This window comes from Neophocaena asiaeorientalis, unplaced genomic scaffold, assembly GCF_003031525.2.
Source record: "Neophocaena asiaeorientalis asiaeorientalis breed wild unplaced genomic scaffold, Neophocaena_asiaeorientalis_V1.1 scaffold15, whole genome shotgun sequence".
Classification (NCBI taxonomy): Eukaryota; Metazoa; Chordata; class Mammalia; order Artiodactyla; family Phocoenidae; genus Neophocaena; species Neophocaena asiaeorientalis.
Genome location: NW_020185328.1, coordinates 7,898,600 through 7,914,422, shown reverse-complemented (window position 1 = coordinate 7,914,422; position 15,823 = coordinate 7,898,600). Strand labels below are relative to the sequence as shown.

The window sequence follows — 15,823 nt, the reverse complement described above, 5'->3', positions numbered from 1 at the left end:
GGTTTGTTTTTGTAGGTCCTTTTCTTCTCTTGTGTTTCCCACTTAGAGAAGTTCCTTTAGCATTTGTTGTAGAGCTGGTTTGGTGGTGCTGAATTCTGTTAGCTTTTGCTTGTCTGTAAAGCTTTTGATTTCTCCATCAAATCTGAATGAGATCCTTGCTGGGTAGAGTAATCTTGGTTGTAGGTTCTTCCCTTTCATCATTTTAAATATGTCATGCCACTCCCTTCTGGCTTGTAGAGTTTCTGCTAGAAATAAGCTGTTAACCTTATGGGAGTTCCTTTAACTTTATGGGAATTTGCTTGTATCTCATTTGTCATTTTTCCCTTGTTTCTTTTAATAATTTTTCTTAGTCTTTAATTCTTGTCAATTTGATTACTGTGTGTTCCGGCCTGTTTCTCCTTGGGTTTATCCTTTCTGGGACTCTGCACTTCCTGGATTGGGTGGCTATTTCCTTTCCTATGCTAGGGAAGTTTTCGACTATAATCTCTTCAAATATTTTCTTGAGTCCTTTCTCTCTTCTCCTTCTGGGACCCCTATAATGTGAATGTTGTTGCGTTTAATGTTGTCCCAGAGGTCTCTTAGGCTGTCTTCATTTCTTTTCATTCTTTTTTCTTTATTGTGTTCTGCAGCAGTGAATTCCAGCATTCTGTCTTCCAGGTCACTTACCCATTCTTCTGCCTCAGTTATTCTGCTATTGATTCCTTCTAGTGTAGTTTTCATTTCAGTTATTGTATTGTTCATCTCTGTTTGTTCTTTAATTCTTCTAGGTCTTTGTTAAACATTTCTTGCATCTTCTCGATCTTTGCCTCCAGTCTTTTTCCAATGTCCTGGATCATCTTCACTCTCATTATTCTGAATTCTTTTTCTGGAAGATTGCCTATCTCCACTTCATTTAGTTGTTTTTCTGGGGTTTTATCTTGTTCCTTCGTCTCATACATAGTCCTCTGCCTTTTCATCTTGTCTTATCTTTCTGTGGATGTGGTTTTTGTTCCACAGGCTACAGGATTGTAGTTCTTCTTGTTTCTGCTGTCTGCCCTCTGGTGGATGAGACTATCTAAGATGCTTGTGCAAGTTTCTTGATGGGGGGGACTGGTGGTGGGTAGAGCTGGCTGTTGCTCTGGTGGGCAGAGCTCAGTAAAACTTTAATCCACTTGTCTGCTGATGGGTGGGGCTGGGTTCCCCCCCTGTTGGTTGTTTGGCCTGAGGTGACCCAACATTGGAGCCTACCCATGCTCTTTGGTGGGGCTAATGGCGGACTCTGTGAGGGCTAACGCCAAGGAGTACTTCCCAGAACTTTTGCTGCCAGTGTCCTTGTCCCCACAGTGAGCCACAGTCACCTTCCACCTCTACAGGAGACCCTCCAGCGCTAGCAGGTAGGTCTGGTTCAGTCTCCTATGGGGTCACTGCTCCTTCCCCTGGGTCCCGATGCACACACTACTTTGTGTGTGCCCTCCAAGAGTGGAGTCTCTGTTTCCCCCATCCTGTCAAAGTCCTGCAGTCAAATCCTGCTAGGCTTCAAAGTCTGATTCTCTAGGAATTCCTCCTCCCATTGCCAGACCCCAGGTTGGGAAGCCTGACATGGGGCTCAGAACCTTCACTCCAGTGGGTGGACTTCTGTGGTATAAGTGTTCTCCAGTTTGTGAGTCACCCACCCTTCAGTTATGGGATTTGATTTCATTGTGATTGTGCCCCTCCTACCGTCTCACTGTGGCTTCTCCTTTTTCTTTGGATGTGGGGTATCTTTTTTGGTGAGTTCCACCAGTGTCTTCCTGTCAATGCTTGTTCAGCAGTTAGTTGTGATTCTGGTGCTCTCACAAGAGGGAGTCCATCAATCCTTTCTTTCACTAGATCTAATCTGCTATGAATCCCCCTATTGAATTTTTCAGTTCAATTGTATTCTTCAGCTCTATAAATTGTTTGATTTTTTTTTGATATCTTCTATCTCTTAATTGAATTCTTATTTTGTTCATGCATTTCTCCTTGACCATGGTGAGCATCTTTATGACCATTATTTTGAATTCTTTACGAGTTAAATCACTTATCTCTGTTTCAGAAATATCAGTTTCTGGAAATACATATATTTTTTTTATTTGGAAAGTATTCCCTTGTTTCTCCTTCTCTTTTTTTTTTTCTTGACTCTCTGTATTGCTTTCTGTGCATTAGATAAAACAGCCATCTTTCCCAACTTGACAGAATAGTCTCATGTAGGAGATGAGCTTCATTAATCAGCCCAGCCGAACCTTCTGGTTCTCTCAAATCTTTGTGATTGTCCTAGCCACCATAGTTAGTTTAGTGGCTCTTAGTAATTGAAGGTGTACCTAGACCTGTCAGGGTCCCAAAGCGGAGGATCACAGTCAGAACCTAGATGCCGGTTGATTAGATGCTAAACCCTTAAGCAGCAGCTGGGAAAGTATGTAGATTATCCTTTCAGGGAGAAACTAGGAGGTGGCTTTTGCCTGCCCCCTCTGCACTGAGCCAGGATGTATAGCCATGGTGGTGGTGGTGGTGGTAGGGCATTCCTTTACCATTTAAAAATGGATTATTTGTTTTCTACAGTCCTGTGAGACTCATTTGTGCAAGCCCTATTAGAGCCACACAAAGCGGGGACCATGACTCGGGCAGCAGCTGCAGAAACTGGGGCACCACACAGGTGTATAAGCTCCTTCCAAAGAAATGTTGGTGACCTGCTCCCCCTGGGTCAATGGAGGATCATAGCTAGCTCCAAGAGTGTGCAAACTAGAAGCTGGAATTTTAGGCACAAGATTGTAAAGTGCGCAGTCAATCCCCTCCCAGGAAGACACTGGAAAATGGGCGTTTTTGCCTGCTCCGTCTTTGCTAAGCCTGGAGGTATAGTGATTGCTAGCATATGTGCCTGTTAAGAACTGCTTCTTTGTTTTTTATAGTCCTGTAGAACTTGTAGAAACAAGCCCCTTTGGCTATCAGAGCTAAGTGTTTTGCGGGGTCTGTCTCTTGGGTGGGAGCCTTAAAAGTTGGAATCCTTGATGTGCTGCCCAAACCCTTCACTCCTCAGGGAGAAGCTGAGAGTTGGGGGTATTGTCCTGATTGGATGGTGTTGTACCAGGGGTAGAGTTTATGGCGAGTGTGTTTCAGCCTTTCCTACCATTTCAACGTGGGATTTTCATCGTTGCCTGATGTGTAGGAGTCACTCAGCTTGTTTCTGGATTTCTCTCAGAGGAAATTGCTCCATGTGTAGCTGTACATTCAATGCATCTGGGGGAGGAGGGAAGTTCAAGAGCCTCCTATGACACCATCTTTATCCCTCCTGCAAAGGATTTCATATACATTGCTCTAAAGAACATATATAAATGGTAAATGAACACATGAAAAGATCTTCAATATTAGTCATTAGGGAAATGCAAATCAAAACCATAGTGAGGTACCAATTCATACCCATTAGAATGTCTAGTATCAAAAAATGAAAAATAACAAATTTTTGTAGGGTGAGGATAAATTGGAACACCTGTGCATTGCTGGTGGGAATGTAAAATCACCACTGATTTGCCACTGTGGAAAACAGTATGGTGATTCCTTTAAAAGTCAAAAATTTGATTGTCATATGAGCCAGCAATTCCACTTCTACATATATACTCAAAATAATTGAAAGCAGGGACTCAAACAAATACTCGCACACCAGTGTTCACAGGAGCATTATTTGCAATAGCCAAAAGGTAGAAACAACCCAAATTTCCATTAACAGATAAAAGAATAAGCAAAATGTGACATATACATACAATGAAATGTCATTCAGCTCTAAAAATAAATGTAATAATGAATCTTGACAATTTAATGCTAAGTGAAATAAGCAAGACACAAAAGGACAAATATTGTATGATTCTACTTATATGAGGTATCTAGAGGAGGCAAATTCATACAGACAGAAGTATGACAGAGGTTACCAGGGACTGGGAGAAAGGGAGAATGAGGAGTTATTGTTTAATGGGTACAGAGTTTCTATATGAGATGATGAAAAGTTCTGGAAATTGATAGTGATGGTAATTTCACAAAATCGTGAATGTACTAAATGCTACTGAATTGTACACTTAAAAATGGTTAAAATGGTAAATCTTATGTATATTTCACTGCAATTAAAAAAGTTTTAAAGCACACTTAAAGTTTTACTATATTTTTTTGATTCCTAGAGTTTGCAAATCATTAATAGGTTTAAATATCTCCTTCTCATAGAGGCCCAGAACAACATTTCTAAATTCCTAAAATGCTGCCTGAGATGCTGTTTCTGGTGTTTAGAAAAAGCAGTAAAGTTTTTGAACAGAAATGCCTATGTTATGGTAAGTAGCTTATTTTTATTTACTAAACTGCTTCTTTGCAAACCCAAACCCCATGTCTACGTTTCCATCTCTAAAGCACTTGTGCATCAAGCAGTTGAATTTATCACCATGTTGTTATAAGAATTTGTGAATCCAATGCATCATTCAGGGCTATGTTTTCCTAGTTGAGACAGTAACTTAACTGTAGTTCATTATTACCTTCAATACCTTTTTGGAGAGGGAAAATATTATTTACCTTAGAAGTATAAAAATGTGCTAGATTGAAAATGATTTTGTTTGTATTTGACATAGTTTAGTGGGAGGAAAGCTTACCTAGTCTATGTTTCACTGTGAAAAGAAAATATTCTTCTAATTCCGGGATTTACATATTTTTAAGGAAGGGTCTATTTCTTTTTATGATTCTTATTTTGAAATGTGTGGGAATTGATAATGCATAGCTGAATTTGTTACTTATTTCCTATGGAAATATGGAGGCTTCTAAAGAGATTTTTTTTAAAATAGGGGATCCAAAAATATTATTCTAAAATTTAGCAGCTACAGCCTTATAACACTCACATATTATCACAGTGATATAGGGTCTGCATGGGTGATTCAAATAGTTATGGACATTCAAAGAGTCATTAATATACCTCCAGTGAGAATATTGTATTGAGCCTTTTAATCAATAAAGCAAGTGTATTGGAAGGCACTGGGTTTCCTGAGAGTAATTTTTAATGTGAACGCTACAACATTTAACCCATTCAGCAACAAACCATAGCCAAAACACTTCAAAGACAGAAGCTGTGTCCTGGGATTTGAGACGAAGACCTACCTGTTTGAAGCTGTCTAATCCCCATGGAATTTAAGGCAAATAGCAACCAAAACATACCTTATTGTCAATGACTCTGAGAGTTGTGCAGAGTTGAGGACACACACTGCCCAAGCCTCCCATGAACCCAACTGTTGGAAAAAGGAAGGAGAATAACTGTGTGGGTGACAGAATTAATTCATGTTCCTGTCACTGGATTGTCTGTTGGTCTTGTTAAATTACGTTACTGACTCCAGAATAATATCAACTGTCTTCCTCAGATTGCAATATATGGCAAAAACTTCTGCAGGTCAGCGAGAGATGCTTTCAATCTGCTGATGAGAAATATTTTAAAGTAAGTAATCAGGTTGAGCATGGCAGTAGATGATTTGGTGAAGCTTTAGCATCCATACTTCACATGTTGGTGGTCTTATTAGACATGAATCTTATTTTTTATTTTAATAGATTTAAATCTTCTCCTTCACACCATTAATTTCTTCATATGTTTTAGAATTATTGCTCCCATCATCCACCTATGCCTTTATACCCACTGGCACTTATTCATTTTTATTATCTCCTACGCTCAAGAAATTCCCCACATGAACATTATCATCATGTTTCTGACTATTCCCCCTTCCCAAAATTGACAGAGTCTGAGTGAACAAAATCAGAGAACCAGTGCAGCCATCCTCAGGATTCAGGGTATCCATAGTCCTCGAATTAGAGAGAGAAATGCTGACACCACCAATAGCACCTGACAGCCTTACAATGCCATCTTCTGTTTACTCCATTATAAATAAGTCAGAAAATCATGCCTGGGTTCTAACTTCATTTCTTGCATTTAACAAAGGCCAAATAAAATTTCAGCAAAGACACATCAAAATGAACTCATGAATTATTTACTCTCATAAATTTCTGATAACAAATATAATTTAAACACAAAATTATACTTTCTTTTTTCTGATTCTCAGAGTTGCAGTTATGGATAGAGTGACAGACTTTGTACTAATCCTGGGGAAGATTCTAGTTGCTGGGTGTATAGGTAAGTAGTAGTAGTAGTAATAGTAGTAGTAATAAGTTTAACATGTGCTTAGAAAAACTTCTTTACTACACAAACCTATGTTCCTTTGCAAATGCACAATATACATGTTCTGCCTTTTCACTGTAGGTGTCCTGGCCTTTCTACTCTTCACAGAAAGACTCCCAATGATTATAGCAGGACCAACATCTTTAAATTACTACTGGGTACCTTTGCTGGTAAGAGCTGATGTCTTAGTAAGTTTGGGCTGCTACAACAAAAATACCATAGACTGGGTGGCTTAAACAACAGGGATTTATTCCGCACAGTTCTGAAGACTGAGAAGTCCAAGATCAAGGTGCCCACAGATTCAGTTCCTGGTGAGAGCTTTCTTCCTAATTTGCAAAGGGACACTTTCTTGCTGTATCCTAACATGGCAGAGAGAGATTTCATCTCTCCTGTCTTCTCTTATAAGGGCACTAATCACATTCACAAGGGCTCCATCATTGTAACTTCATTACTTCCTGAAGGCCCCACCTCCAGATGCCATCACTTTGGGGATTAGGTTTCAACATATGAATTTTGAGGGGACACAATTCATTCCATAGCGTCTGGGTAACATTGACTCTGATTTATGAGAAATGGCAAAATAAAAAAACCAAAAAGGAATAGGAGAAATAATGATAGCTAACATGATTGGTCTTACTTTGAGGCCAAGCCTCATTCTGCTTTAGAGCTTGGGTCCCTTGGAAGCAACCCCTGAGACAGAGGATTGCATGCAGAAGGCTTATTATGAAGTGCTCTCCTGAGATACACTTGAAAGGAAGTGAGGAGGACAGGACCAGGCAAAAGAAGAAGCTGATCCATGCATTAATTATAGCTGAAGCCTCAGACATAATTACAGGAAATTCTGACAAAGGGACTAGGCCTCTGTATGCTGCATCAGGCAGCCGTTGGCCAGGGGTTGCCCTCTGAATGATGGTGTAACCTTGGGTGAGGCAGTTCCCTGCAAGAGCAATTCCTAGTGAGCAAAACAGCTGAGTCATCAGCAGCCTACATACATTCCCAACAACTAGGGGATAGATGTGGCAGCTGGAGAGGACCTGGGGGGAGTCCTGCGAGATCTATTACAGTATATTAACTCACTCAATCCATGTGTCATAAATACCATTATTACTCACATTCTCCCCTTCCCCACCAACAATCTTATGTAGGAAGCCCAGAGACGTTAGGTGATTTGTCGAGTGAGTGCCTGAGCTGTGATTAAACCTAGGCAGTGTATGGTCTTAACTCCTGTGCTTTACTGCCTCAGTGTGCAGGATCCTAAATCTGGGATGTTTTTGGTAGGCATTGGGGATAGTGATAAGAAAATTGGCAGGTAAACTAGTACATTTTGTTTAAATCCCAGTACAAAGGCACTCAAAAACTTTATCATTGAACTTTTTACATTCCTATATTGAAATCTTTTCCAACACAGAGTATTTCAAAGCGTCCTCATCACGATTTTATTTAAAACTGCATTATTGTTCTTTTGGACAAGTTAATGGCATCTTCATTCTCTTCTCTGCTCATTTACAGACAGTCATGATTGGATCTTACCTAATTGCACATGGATTCTTCAGCGTCTATGCAATGTGTATTGAAACAATTTTCATCTGCTTCTGTAAGTTTTCAGTATATGTGTTTTCCCCCTCTGGTGGATAACCAAAAGATGAAAAGGTTAAGACCCAGTCTTTTAGCTGGCTTGTGGATTTGCTATGACCTGGCTGAAACTGCAAAACAGTTTATTTGGAAAGAGACATTGTCTAGTAGATGCTTTGTAAACGTTAAAGGCTGAGAGATGGAGTTTGCAAAGCACTGGAGGGTCAGGCATCATGGCATGGTGTTAGCATGAAATTATTTTAATTTCTTAATGTTTTCAAATTTATAATAATGATTGGCTTCTGTTGTGCTTTATTAACAACTGAAGACATAACTGGGCTTTGAGGGTGGGCTTTGGGGACTCTGAGGACAGCCTTTATACCTTCTGATAAAGCCAAGCTGGCAATGGTTTCAAAGACACATAGGGCCAATTCATACTGGGTAACACGATGACAAATAGATAGGATTCATAGAGAGGCGTGTTTAGGAAATGGCTAGATCAACTCTGACGCATAGTGTTAAAATACTTCAATAGAGCTTTCATCACTGACTTCTTCACTGTGCTTCTATGTGGCCTGTGCACCTCACGTATGCAGAATGGATATGTTTTCTATTAATACCTCAACTTTTTTGACTGGCGGTACACGGGCCTCTCACTGTTGTGGCCTCTCCCGTTGCGAAGCACAGGCTCCGGACACGCAGGCTCAGCGGCCATGGCTCACGGGCCTAGCCGCTCCACGGCATGTGGGATCTTCCCAGACCGGGGCACGAACCCGTGTCTCCTGCATCGGCAGGCAGACTCTCAACCACTGCACCACCAGGGAAGCCCCAATACCTCATCTTAAAAGCCCTGGAGAACCTAGTGCCCATCAGGAGCTTGATCTGTCCTTTCCTTCAACCTAGATAAAGTAGGGTCAACAGGTAAAAGAACAGAACTTGTTAGCGCTACAACTAATACCCTCTGAGAGATTATTTCTCTGGCACGTTACTCTTAAGAGAAGCAGAGAAAACATTCTATGACAGGGCATTACTGAGTGATCTACTTGTATAAAATGAACAGTTTATTTTTTAGTGTAACTCACAGCACCAACTGCATGCTGGGGTCAGGAGAGGAGATATATATATATATATATCCCTAAAGATACTAACTTTAGGGAGATATATTGAAGGAAAAAACCTTCTAGAAAATGATTTGATTTTTTTTTCTGAACATTTAACAAATCAATTTTCAATAACTGGACAAATTAATCAGGAGAACTTTGTGTACAAGTTAGCTCTTCCTCTGGCTATAAATGGAACTGGAATGTTTAATCTTTTCCTAGTGCTTCAGTGGTTTGTCAGGAAAAGCCATCTACAAAATACCACATGAACAAACTTCAGCTCAGATGTGAGGTGGAAGAAGGAGCATGGGAATAAGGTAGCTTAAGACACAGAAGAGACAGAGATCTTGAATGTTCAGAGGTCTCTCCTTTCATCTCAAATGCTAATCATGGGAATGAAACTGGGAGAGCCCACTGGGATCTGCCTGATTCTTGTAACTGAAAAGTTTTCTCAAAATGTATCCCGGGAGATGTTTAGAACCTATCAGTTTCCAATCTTTGGCAAATCTTGTAGATTTTAATTTTGACAGTAGATTTTAAATTTGAGCACTAAGAAATGTTTTCCACTCATCTATATTACTAATTGCCAACTTCTTGAAAAGCAGGTATAATTTCAGCCTTATTTAACACATTGTGTGTTGAATGTGAATAGTTTCTTTTTGGATGTTCTTGTCTTTGATAATAAAGAACAAGAGAAGCCAAATTGTATTTTTCTTCCCTCTGCAGCTGTTACTATGGGCAACATCTAACTTTGGAAAATTTTTCTTCTTAAATGATACTCTAAGGCAAATTATGATTGTGTGGAACTGTACCTTTTTAAAAAATATATACCGCTTTATACCTATTATCTTGACTGCCAGAAAACTGGTGATTTTAAAAATGCAAACTATTTGCAGACAAACACTTCATTTATAGAGACATAGCATCCTTTCCACATTACAAGGCAATGAGAATTCTGGTCCCAGGATGGGAAAAAAACAATAGTTGTAGATGATTACTTTCATTATGTGATTGATACCACAGTTCCTACCAATCCCTCAAAAGTAATAATGATATAAACATACAACATATGATATGTGATATAAGATATAGAAATATGATTAAGGAAAAAAGAACAAAAATGTTCAGCATCTATCATGTTCCCTTCTTAGCTTTTCATTTTGTATGTGGGGAAAGTCACTGTGAAGTCTCATGTAAAAATCTAATAAACCAATAATCCAACCATTCCTAAGAGAGTATGATGAAAAATAACTTAGATTTATTCCATAAATCTGTGATTGTGCTATATGGTTTTATATAATATTTCTTATCCTTTATTTCATAATAAATAAAGGCTAAAATAGCATAACATTTTTAATATACTAGTCAAAACAGTTTCAAGTTGCATTTATATATTTATTGAGATAGATATTATCAGCTGTGAATTATATGGATCTGCAGGAAATTTAATTCCATGCAAACTTCTCCTTGCTTCTCAGCATCATTCTCATGTTTGTCTCCAACCACCCAACAGATGTGTGCTCAGTGAATATCCATCATTTTATTATTAGCCTAAGCAAAGCAGGAATATAAACTCATGTATTACAGAAGTCAGCAAACACTGTATTAGCTTTTGAATATAATCTGAGGTAAACTACAAGGATTTAGGACAGGACACCGCTTAGTTAAGTAGAATGAGAACTGAAGTAGGTGTCAAGAGACTGGGTCCTCACCTCATCCTGTTGCCCCAGAGCTTTCAATTTCAGGAGAATCATTTTACATCCCTGGGTCTCAGTTTCTTCATCTGTAACATGAGGGTGTGAATTACCATTAAAACAGACTTTGAACTCTGAAATTCAATTATTCTCTACATTTATCACACCATACTTTTTATTCAGCTTCATCTCAGAAGATGTGGCAATTTACCTCTCTGAAATGAACAGTCGTTAGAATTTAAAGATAACACATTTGAAAGGACATAAAAGATCTTATTAACCTTTAAACTATCAAAATAAACCTCTTTGGAGTGGGTGGGATTTAGGAAGTTTCAGTGCTTCCTGGCAGAGGTTGAAGCTTCTTACTTTGACCAGCATCAGCTACTTAACTGCACTAATTTGTCTTATATTTGACTTTCTAACACTGCTTTCTCTGATTTTTCCCTGTTCGACTCTCCAATTTATAAAAATGCATATAATTGTTCTGCTGCTGTTGCTGCTTTTGCCTGCTTTGGCTGCTGCATATACAGGTGAAGATCTGGAAAGAAATGATGGATCTACAGAAAAACCCTACTTCATAACCCCTACCCTGCACGGAATTCTGAACAAGAAGCAACTAGTTCCCCAGAAGCAGAAAGAGTAGAAAAGCTCCAAACAGTGCCATTCATTTTTAAGTAGAAGTTTTGTAAATTAGGTCATTTGTATTTGAAAATGATGCTTTTAAGTAATGTGAAATTTCAGTGCTTATTCCTAAAAAGCGAGAACTTGGTACCATCTGAGGTATCAGGCAATTGATGACAGTAGCCTCTGTGAACTAGGATACTTTATAGTGGTCCCAGCTGAAGAGCGAGGTGTAAATGTCACACATTTTTTTAAAGTCTATAGCTGAAAGTGTTTCCAAAACTTTTATAACTTGGCATGCTGTTTCCCATTGCAGCATTTTGATAGCCTTTCTTTTTATAAATGTATATTTGTAAAGGGTATTCAGGAAATTTTTGAAAGCACTATAAATGTGTAATCAATTAGCCATAAAAAGATTGATTTATAGTTAACCAGCATATGGTACTAAATTTGTAAATATGGTGCTATGGTTATATTTATACTGTTCAAGCTAGTGGACAACATTCTAAACTGTGATTAAACTTGTATTAATGGTTCCCTAGGAAGTATATTTCAGTAAGTGATTCGAGACCACAACAAACGTATAGACGTTAATGTTATACAGGTTCCATAGGCTGCATTACTAGGTAAAAATTACTGTGGAACCTTCATAGACCATTTTGTTTTAGTGAAATTATATTTATAGTGAAGTTGAATCTGAGTTCTGGAATGTCATTTCCAATAATATGAACCTCTGGCCACCATGAAAATATTCTGAGCAGAGCTGAGATGGCCACATAACTCATGCCATTTGTCTGTAACCCAAATAGAGATAAATCCCTATTTTCCTATGCCCATCATATAGAAAATGGGTATGGATCTGTTTCAGAAGAGTGATTATATCTGTTATGAGTTTCTAGATTAAAGAGATGATGTGGCTGTTTTCTATAAAAAGTTTAATTTTAGCTTAACTTTCAGTGAAGAAAGAGAAAAGATAAGAAAGACACTTCAGATTTTACCCTAAGGAAATATTAGCCCTCCATAGGTACCTCATCTTGTACCTTTACAAGAGGCATACTGTAGGTTAGGAAATCTCTTCCTGAAGGGTTTAGGAGGAGAGTTACTTTCATACTCCACCCTTGCTGGCCAGAGCAACAAACCAGGCTCTGGCGTAGCAAAGCATGAATCAGACACTCACGTACTTTGCCTATCCATCTCCTGTGTGCAAGTGCGTATGACATGGCAAACAGTGTAAAAATGTACCCCAAAAGGAGCATTGAATCAATAGTATCCTTTTGGCTTTTACACTAAGTTTGTGTATAAGGATTATTTATGTCTTGACAGAAAGGAACATGTTGATCTAACATTTTGATCTGCTATATGATCCATGTATCCAAGAAGAGAGTCAGAAATGTATTACTGTTATAAATTAATATAAATAGTAATTTATTTAATGACCCTGAAGTGTGGGAACCTAGCTTTAGACTGACTTCATAGCAGCTTAATAGCAAGAAGCTAATGAATAGGGGAGATTTTCAAAATATTGGTCCTTCTATGGCCACCATCTTGCTCTTGGCTTACTTTCTTGAGATGACTATAATCAGAAGTGTCATTTGGCTTCATACCTTGGCAAATACTTTCTTCACTCTCATGCTCCTTGAAGTATAATTCAGAGAACAGCGATAACTTATCTTTCTAGATAGTTATTATTTTATTATTCAGTAATACAGGGTTCACAACAAAAATCTAGTAAAATGGTTACCTCTAACTTAAGTATTGAAAAACTATAAGGAATAAGTCCCCTTTTAGGAGTAGTTGAAAAATTCATAATGATGAAACAATTTTAAATTTTTTGTGTACGTATCAGAATCACTCTGAGAAATTGTTATAAATACTGATACCTGTGCTCCCCACCCCAAGAGATTCTGATATAAGTATTTGGGTGTGGGGCAGCTTGTGAATTATTATAAAGTTCTCTAGTGATTCTGATACACATAAAAGGTGGAAAATCACTTGCATAAAATATAAATCAACATGTGTGCAATCATTTGCCTATTTTTTCCTTATAAGCCTGGCTGTTCTAGGAGTTAGAAAATTGAGAAAGACAAAGGAGATTAATTTAGAGAATTCTAACAATCATAACTTCTGTATTTTAGATTCTTGGTACTAGATGGGGGCCCATGTTTTAAATGCTTAACATTTAAATCTGCTGATTAGACCAGAAAATTCTCCACAGTAAAAGTATTCACTGAACTGTATGGAGATAGATACATTCTAAACTTGGCTATATTTTAAGAATATAACCCTTGGTTGCAAAATCATAGGAAAAGCAATGTCGTTTGGTTCAATATTCTTAATAAATATTCTTTAAAAACCTCTAAGTATAGAAGTTTTAACTATATTATGTGCTTAATTCTAGTTAGAAAAATATTTTTCATTAATTACTTCTTTGTATAATTGAAATATAGAGAAAAATGAGTTGAGAAAAATTTAAAAGCCACTTTCTTATAAAGAAATTAAGGTAATAACTGAAAACACAGAGCAATACTTCTCAAAATTCTGGGTTCAAAGATTTGAAATATATTGAAAATTTACAAATCTTTAAAAAAAAAAAACTGTACCACCTAAATTGTTGCTCAAAAAACAAAAGCAATCTTGAACTAATATGGTAACTTAGAAGGCAAGTTGAATACATCATACTTTTTAGGAATTTAAAGGTGAATTTAGAAATTCCTCATACATCTTGTTTTTTGTGTAGTTACATTTGCTCTCTAAAAGAAGATAAAACTTATTTCCTTAATCATGCAGCTGAGAGGCACGTGCTATTGGCAGAATCAGACCTGGTACACAGAATGAGATAATATCTTATTGATATAATAACAAGGGCTGATTGTTTTCTCATAGTTATGTTTACAATAATGTTGATGCCAAACTATGCTTTTTTAGAATAACATTTTGAACTGCTGTAAAGCAAGTATGCAGCAGATGGCGATGTTACTTCTCTTACAGTTTTGCTTTGATATTTACCCTGTGCCATTCTTCCTCCTAGTGGAAGATTTAGAAAGAAACGATGGTTCTGCTGAAAGACCCTATTACATGAGTCAATCTCTGCTGAAGATTTTGAACGAGCAAAATGCACAAACTAAGAAGCAGTAGAAGTGCAAACTCTGGTCATCCTGCAGCGGTGTTACCTTTCCCTCATCTGCTGTGTATGTGCTACACTTGTTTCATAAGTGCTTTGTGTATGGAACACTGTATTCACGACCTTGTTGGCTTTTATTTGCATGTTTTATACCAAAGCTTATATTGTAATACGTGAAGCCATCAGAAGTTGCAAGGGAATTGTTAATAACACGGAACATTTTTTATACTAAGATCTTTTGTTTTGTAATTCATTTTTAAATAGAATGGCTAGGACGTTTTGAAAATGCTAGTGAATATGTTAATATTGTTTTAAATATTAGATTGAAAAATGATACATTATTTAAATTGGTAGCTCCTAATATATTTTTAAAATTACAACAACTAAAAGACTTCTGCAGGGAAAATTGGTAAACAAAGTAAAACAGAAGATTTTAAAGTTTTCCCCACTCCTGTTTGACAATAAATCGGTAAAAGGAGCGCCACACTCCAGATTTTGCTCTAAGTATAGACTGTTTCCTATTAAACAAATTGTCAATCATCCAGCCTTTACGACTTAGTCCTCTCTGACAAAGTGCCTTACTGGCTGTTTAATATTACCCAGCTTTTGTGGGCAAGTTTACACACATTGTTAAAAAAAAAAAAGAATCCTGCAATGTTTAGTGATTAAAACAAGTCTTCTTGCATTTGTTTTTTTCTTAGCTCACTGGTTGAAAACATTTGTCATTTCAGTATGTTTGATATCCTCACTATATAGACTACATTTTGCAGCATAAACAATTTCCCTTGCGCCTAGTGGACATTCATGAATGTGTACTACACGCAAGAAAAAAACCTGAAAGGACACTTGTTAGGTTTGTTTTTTTACTAAAAGTGAATTTAAAATGTAATCTTTTCTATGATAGATATTTGAAAATACAATAGGTATATTTTAGACTGACTTCATAGCAGCTTAATAGCAAGAAGCTAATGAATAGGGGAGATTTTCAAAATATTGGTCCTTCTATGGCCACCATCTTGCTCTTGGCTTACTTTCTTGAGATGACTATAATCAGAAGTGTCATTTGGCTTCATACCTTGGCAAATACTTTCTTCACTCTCATGCTCCTTGAAGTATAATTCAGAGAACAGCGATAACTTATCTTTCTAGATAGTTATTATTTTATTATTCAGTAATACAGGGTTCACAACAAAAATCTAGTAAAATGGTTACCTCTAACTTAAGTATTGAAAAACTATAAGGAATAAGTCCCCTTTTAGGAGTAGTTGAAAAATTCATAATGATGAAACAATTTTAAATTTTTTGTGTACGTATCAGAATCACTCTGAGAAATTGTTATAAATACTGATACCTGTGCTCCCCACCCCAAGAGATTCTGATATAAGTATTTGGGTGTGGGGCAGCTTGTGAATTATTATAAAGTTCTCTAGTGATTCTGATACACATAAAAGGTGGAAAATCACTTGCATAAAATATAAATCAACATGTGTGCAATCATTTGCCTATTTTTTCCTTATAAGCCTGGCTGTTCTAG

At 37.3% G+C, this 15,823-nt stretch overlaps 1 protein-coding gene across 1 annotated transcript in view; it reads left to right on the top strand.

Moving 5' to 3' along the window:
- Positions 1-15,162, top strand: part of SLC44A5 (solute carrier family 44 member 5) — a 158,474-nt gene extending 143,312 nt beyond the window's left edge. The window contains exons 16-21 of the mRNA XM_024734564.1: positions 4,204-4,307; positions 5,376-5,449; positions 6,066-6,136; positions 6,263-6,351; positions 7,691-7,775; positions 14,197-15,162. Of these exons, the coding sequence (XP_024590332.1) occupies positions 4,204-4,307; positions 5,376-5,449; positions 6,066-6,136; positions 6,263-6,351; positions 7,691-7,775; positions 14,197-14,303 (530 nt within the window). The 3' untranslated portion in view covers positions 14,304-15,162. The remainder of the gene's footprint in view (positions 1-4,203; positions 4,308-5,375; positions 5,450-6,065; positions 6,137-6,262; positions 6,352-7,690; positions 7,776-14,196) is intronic.
- Positions 15,163-15,823: the final 661 nt, after the last annotated feature.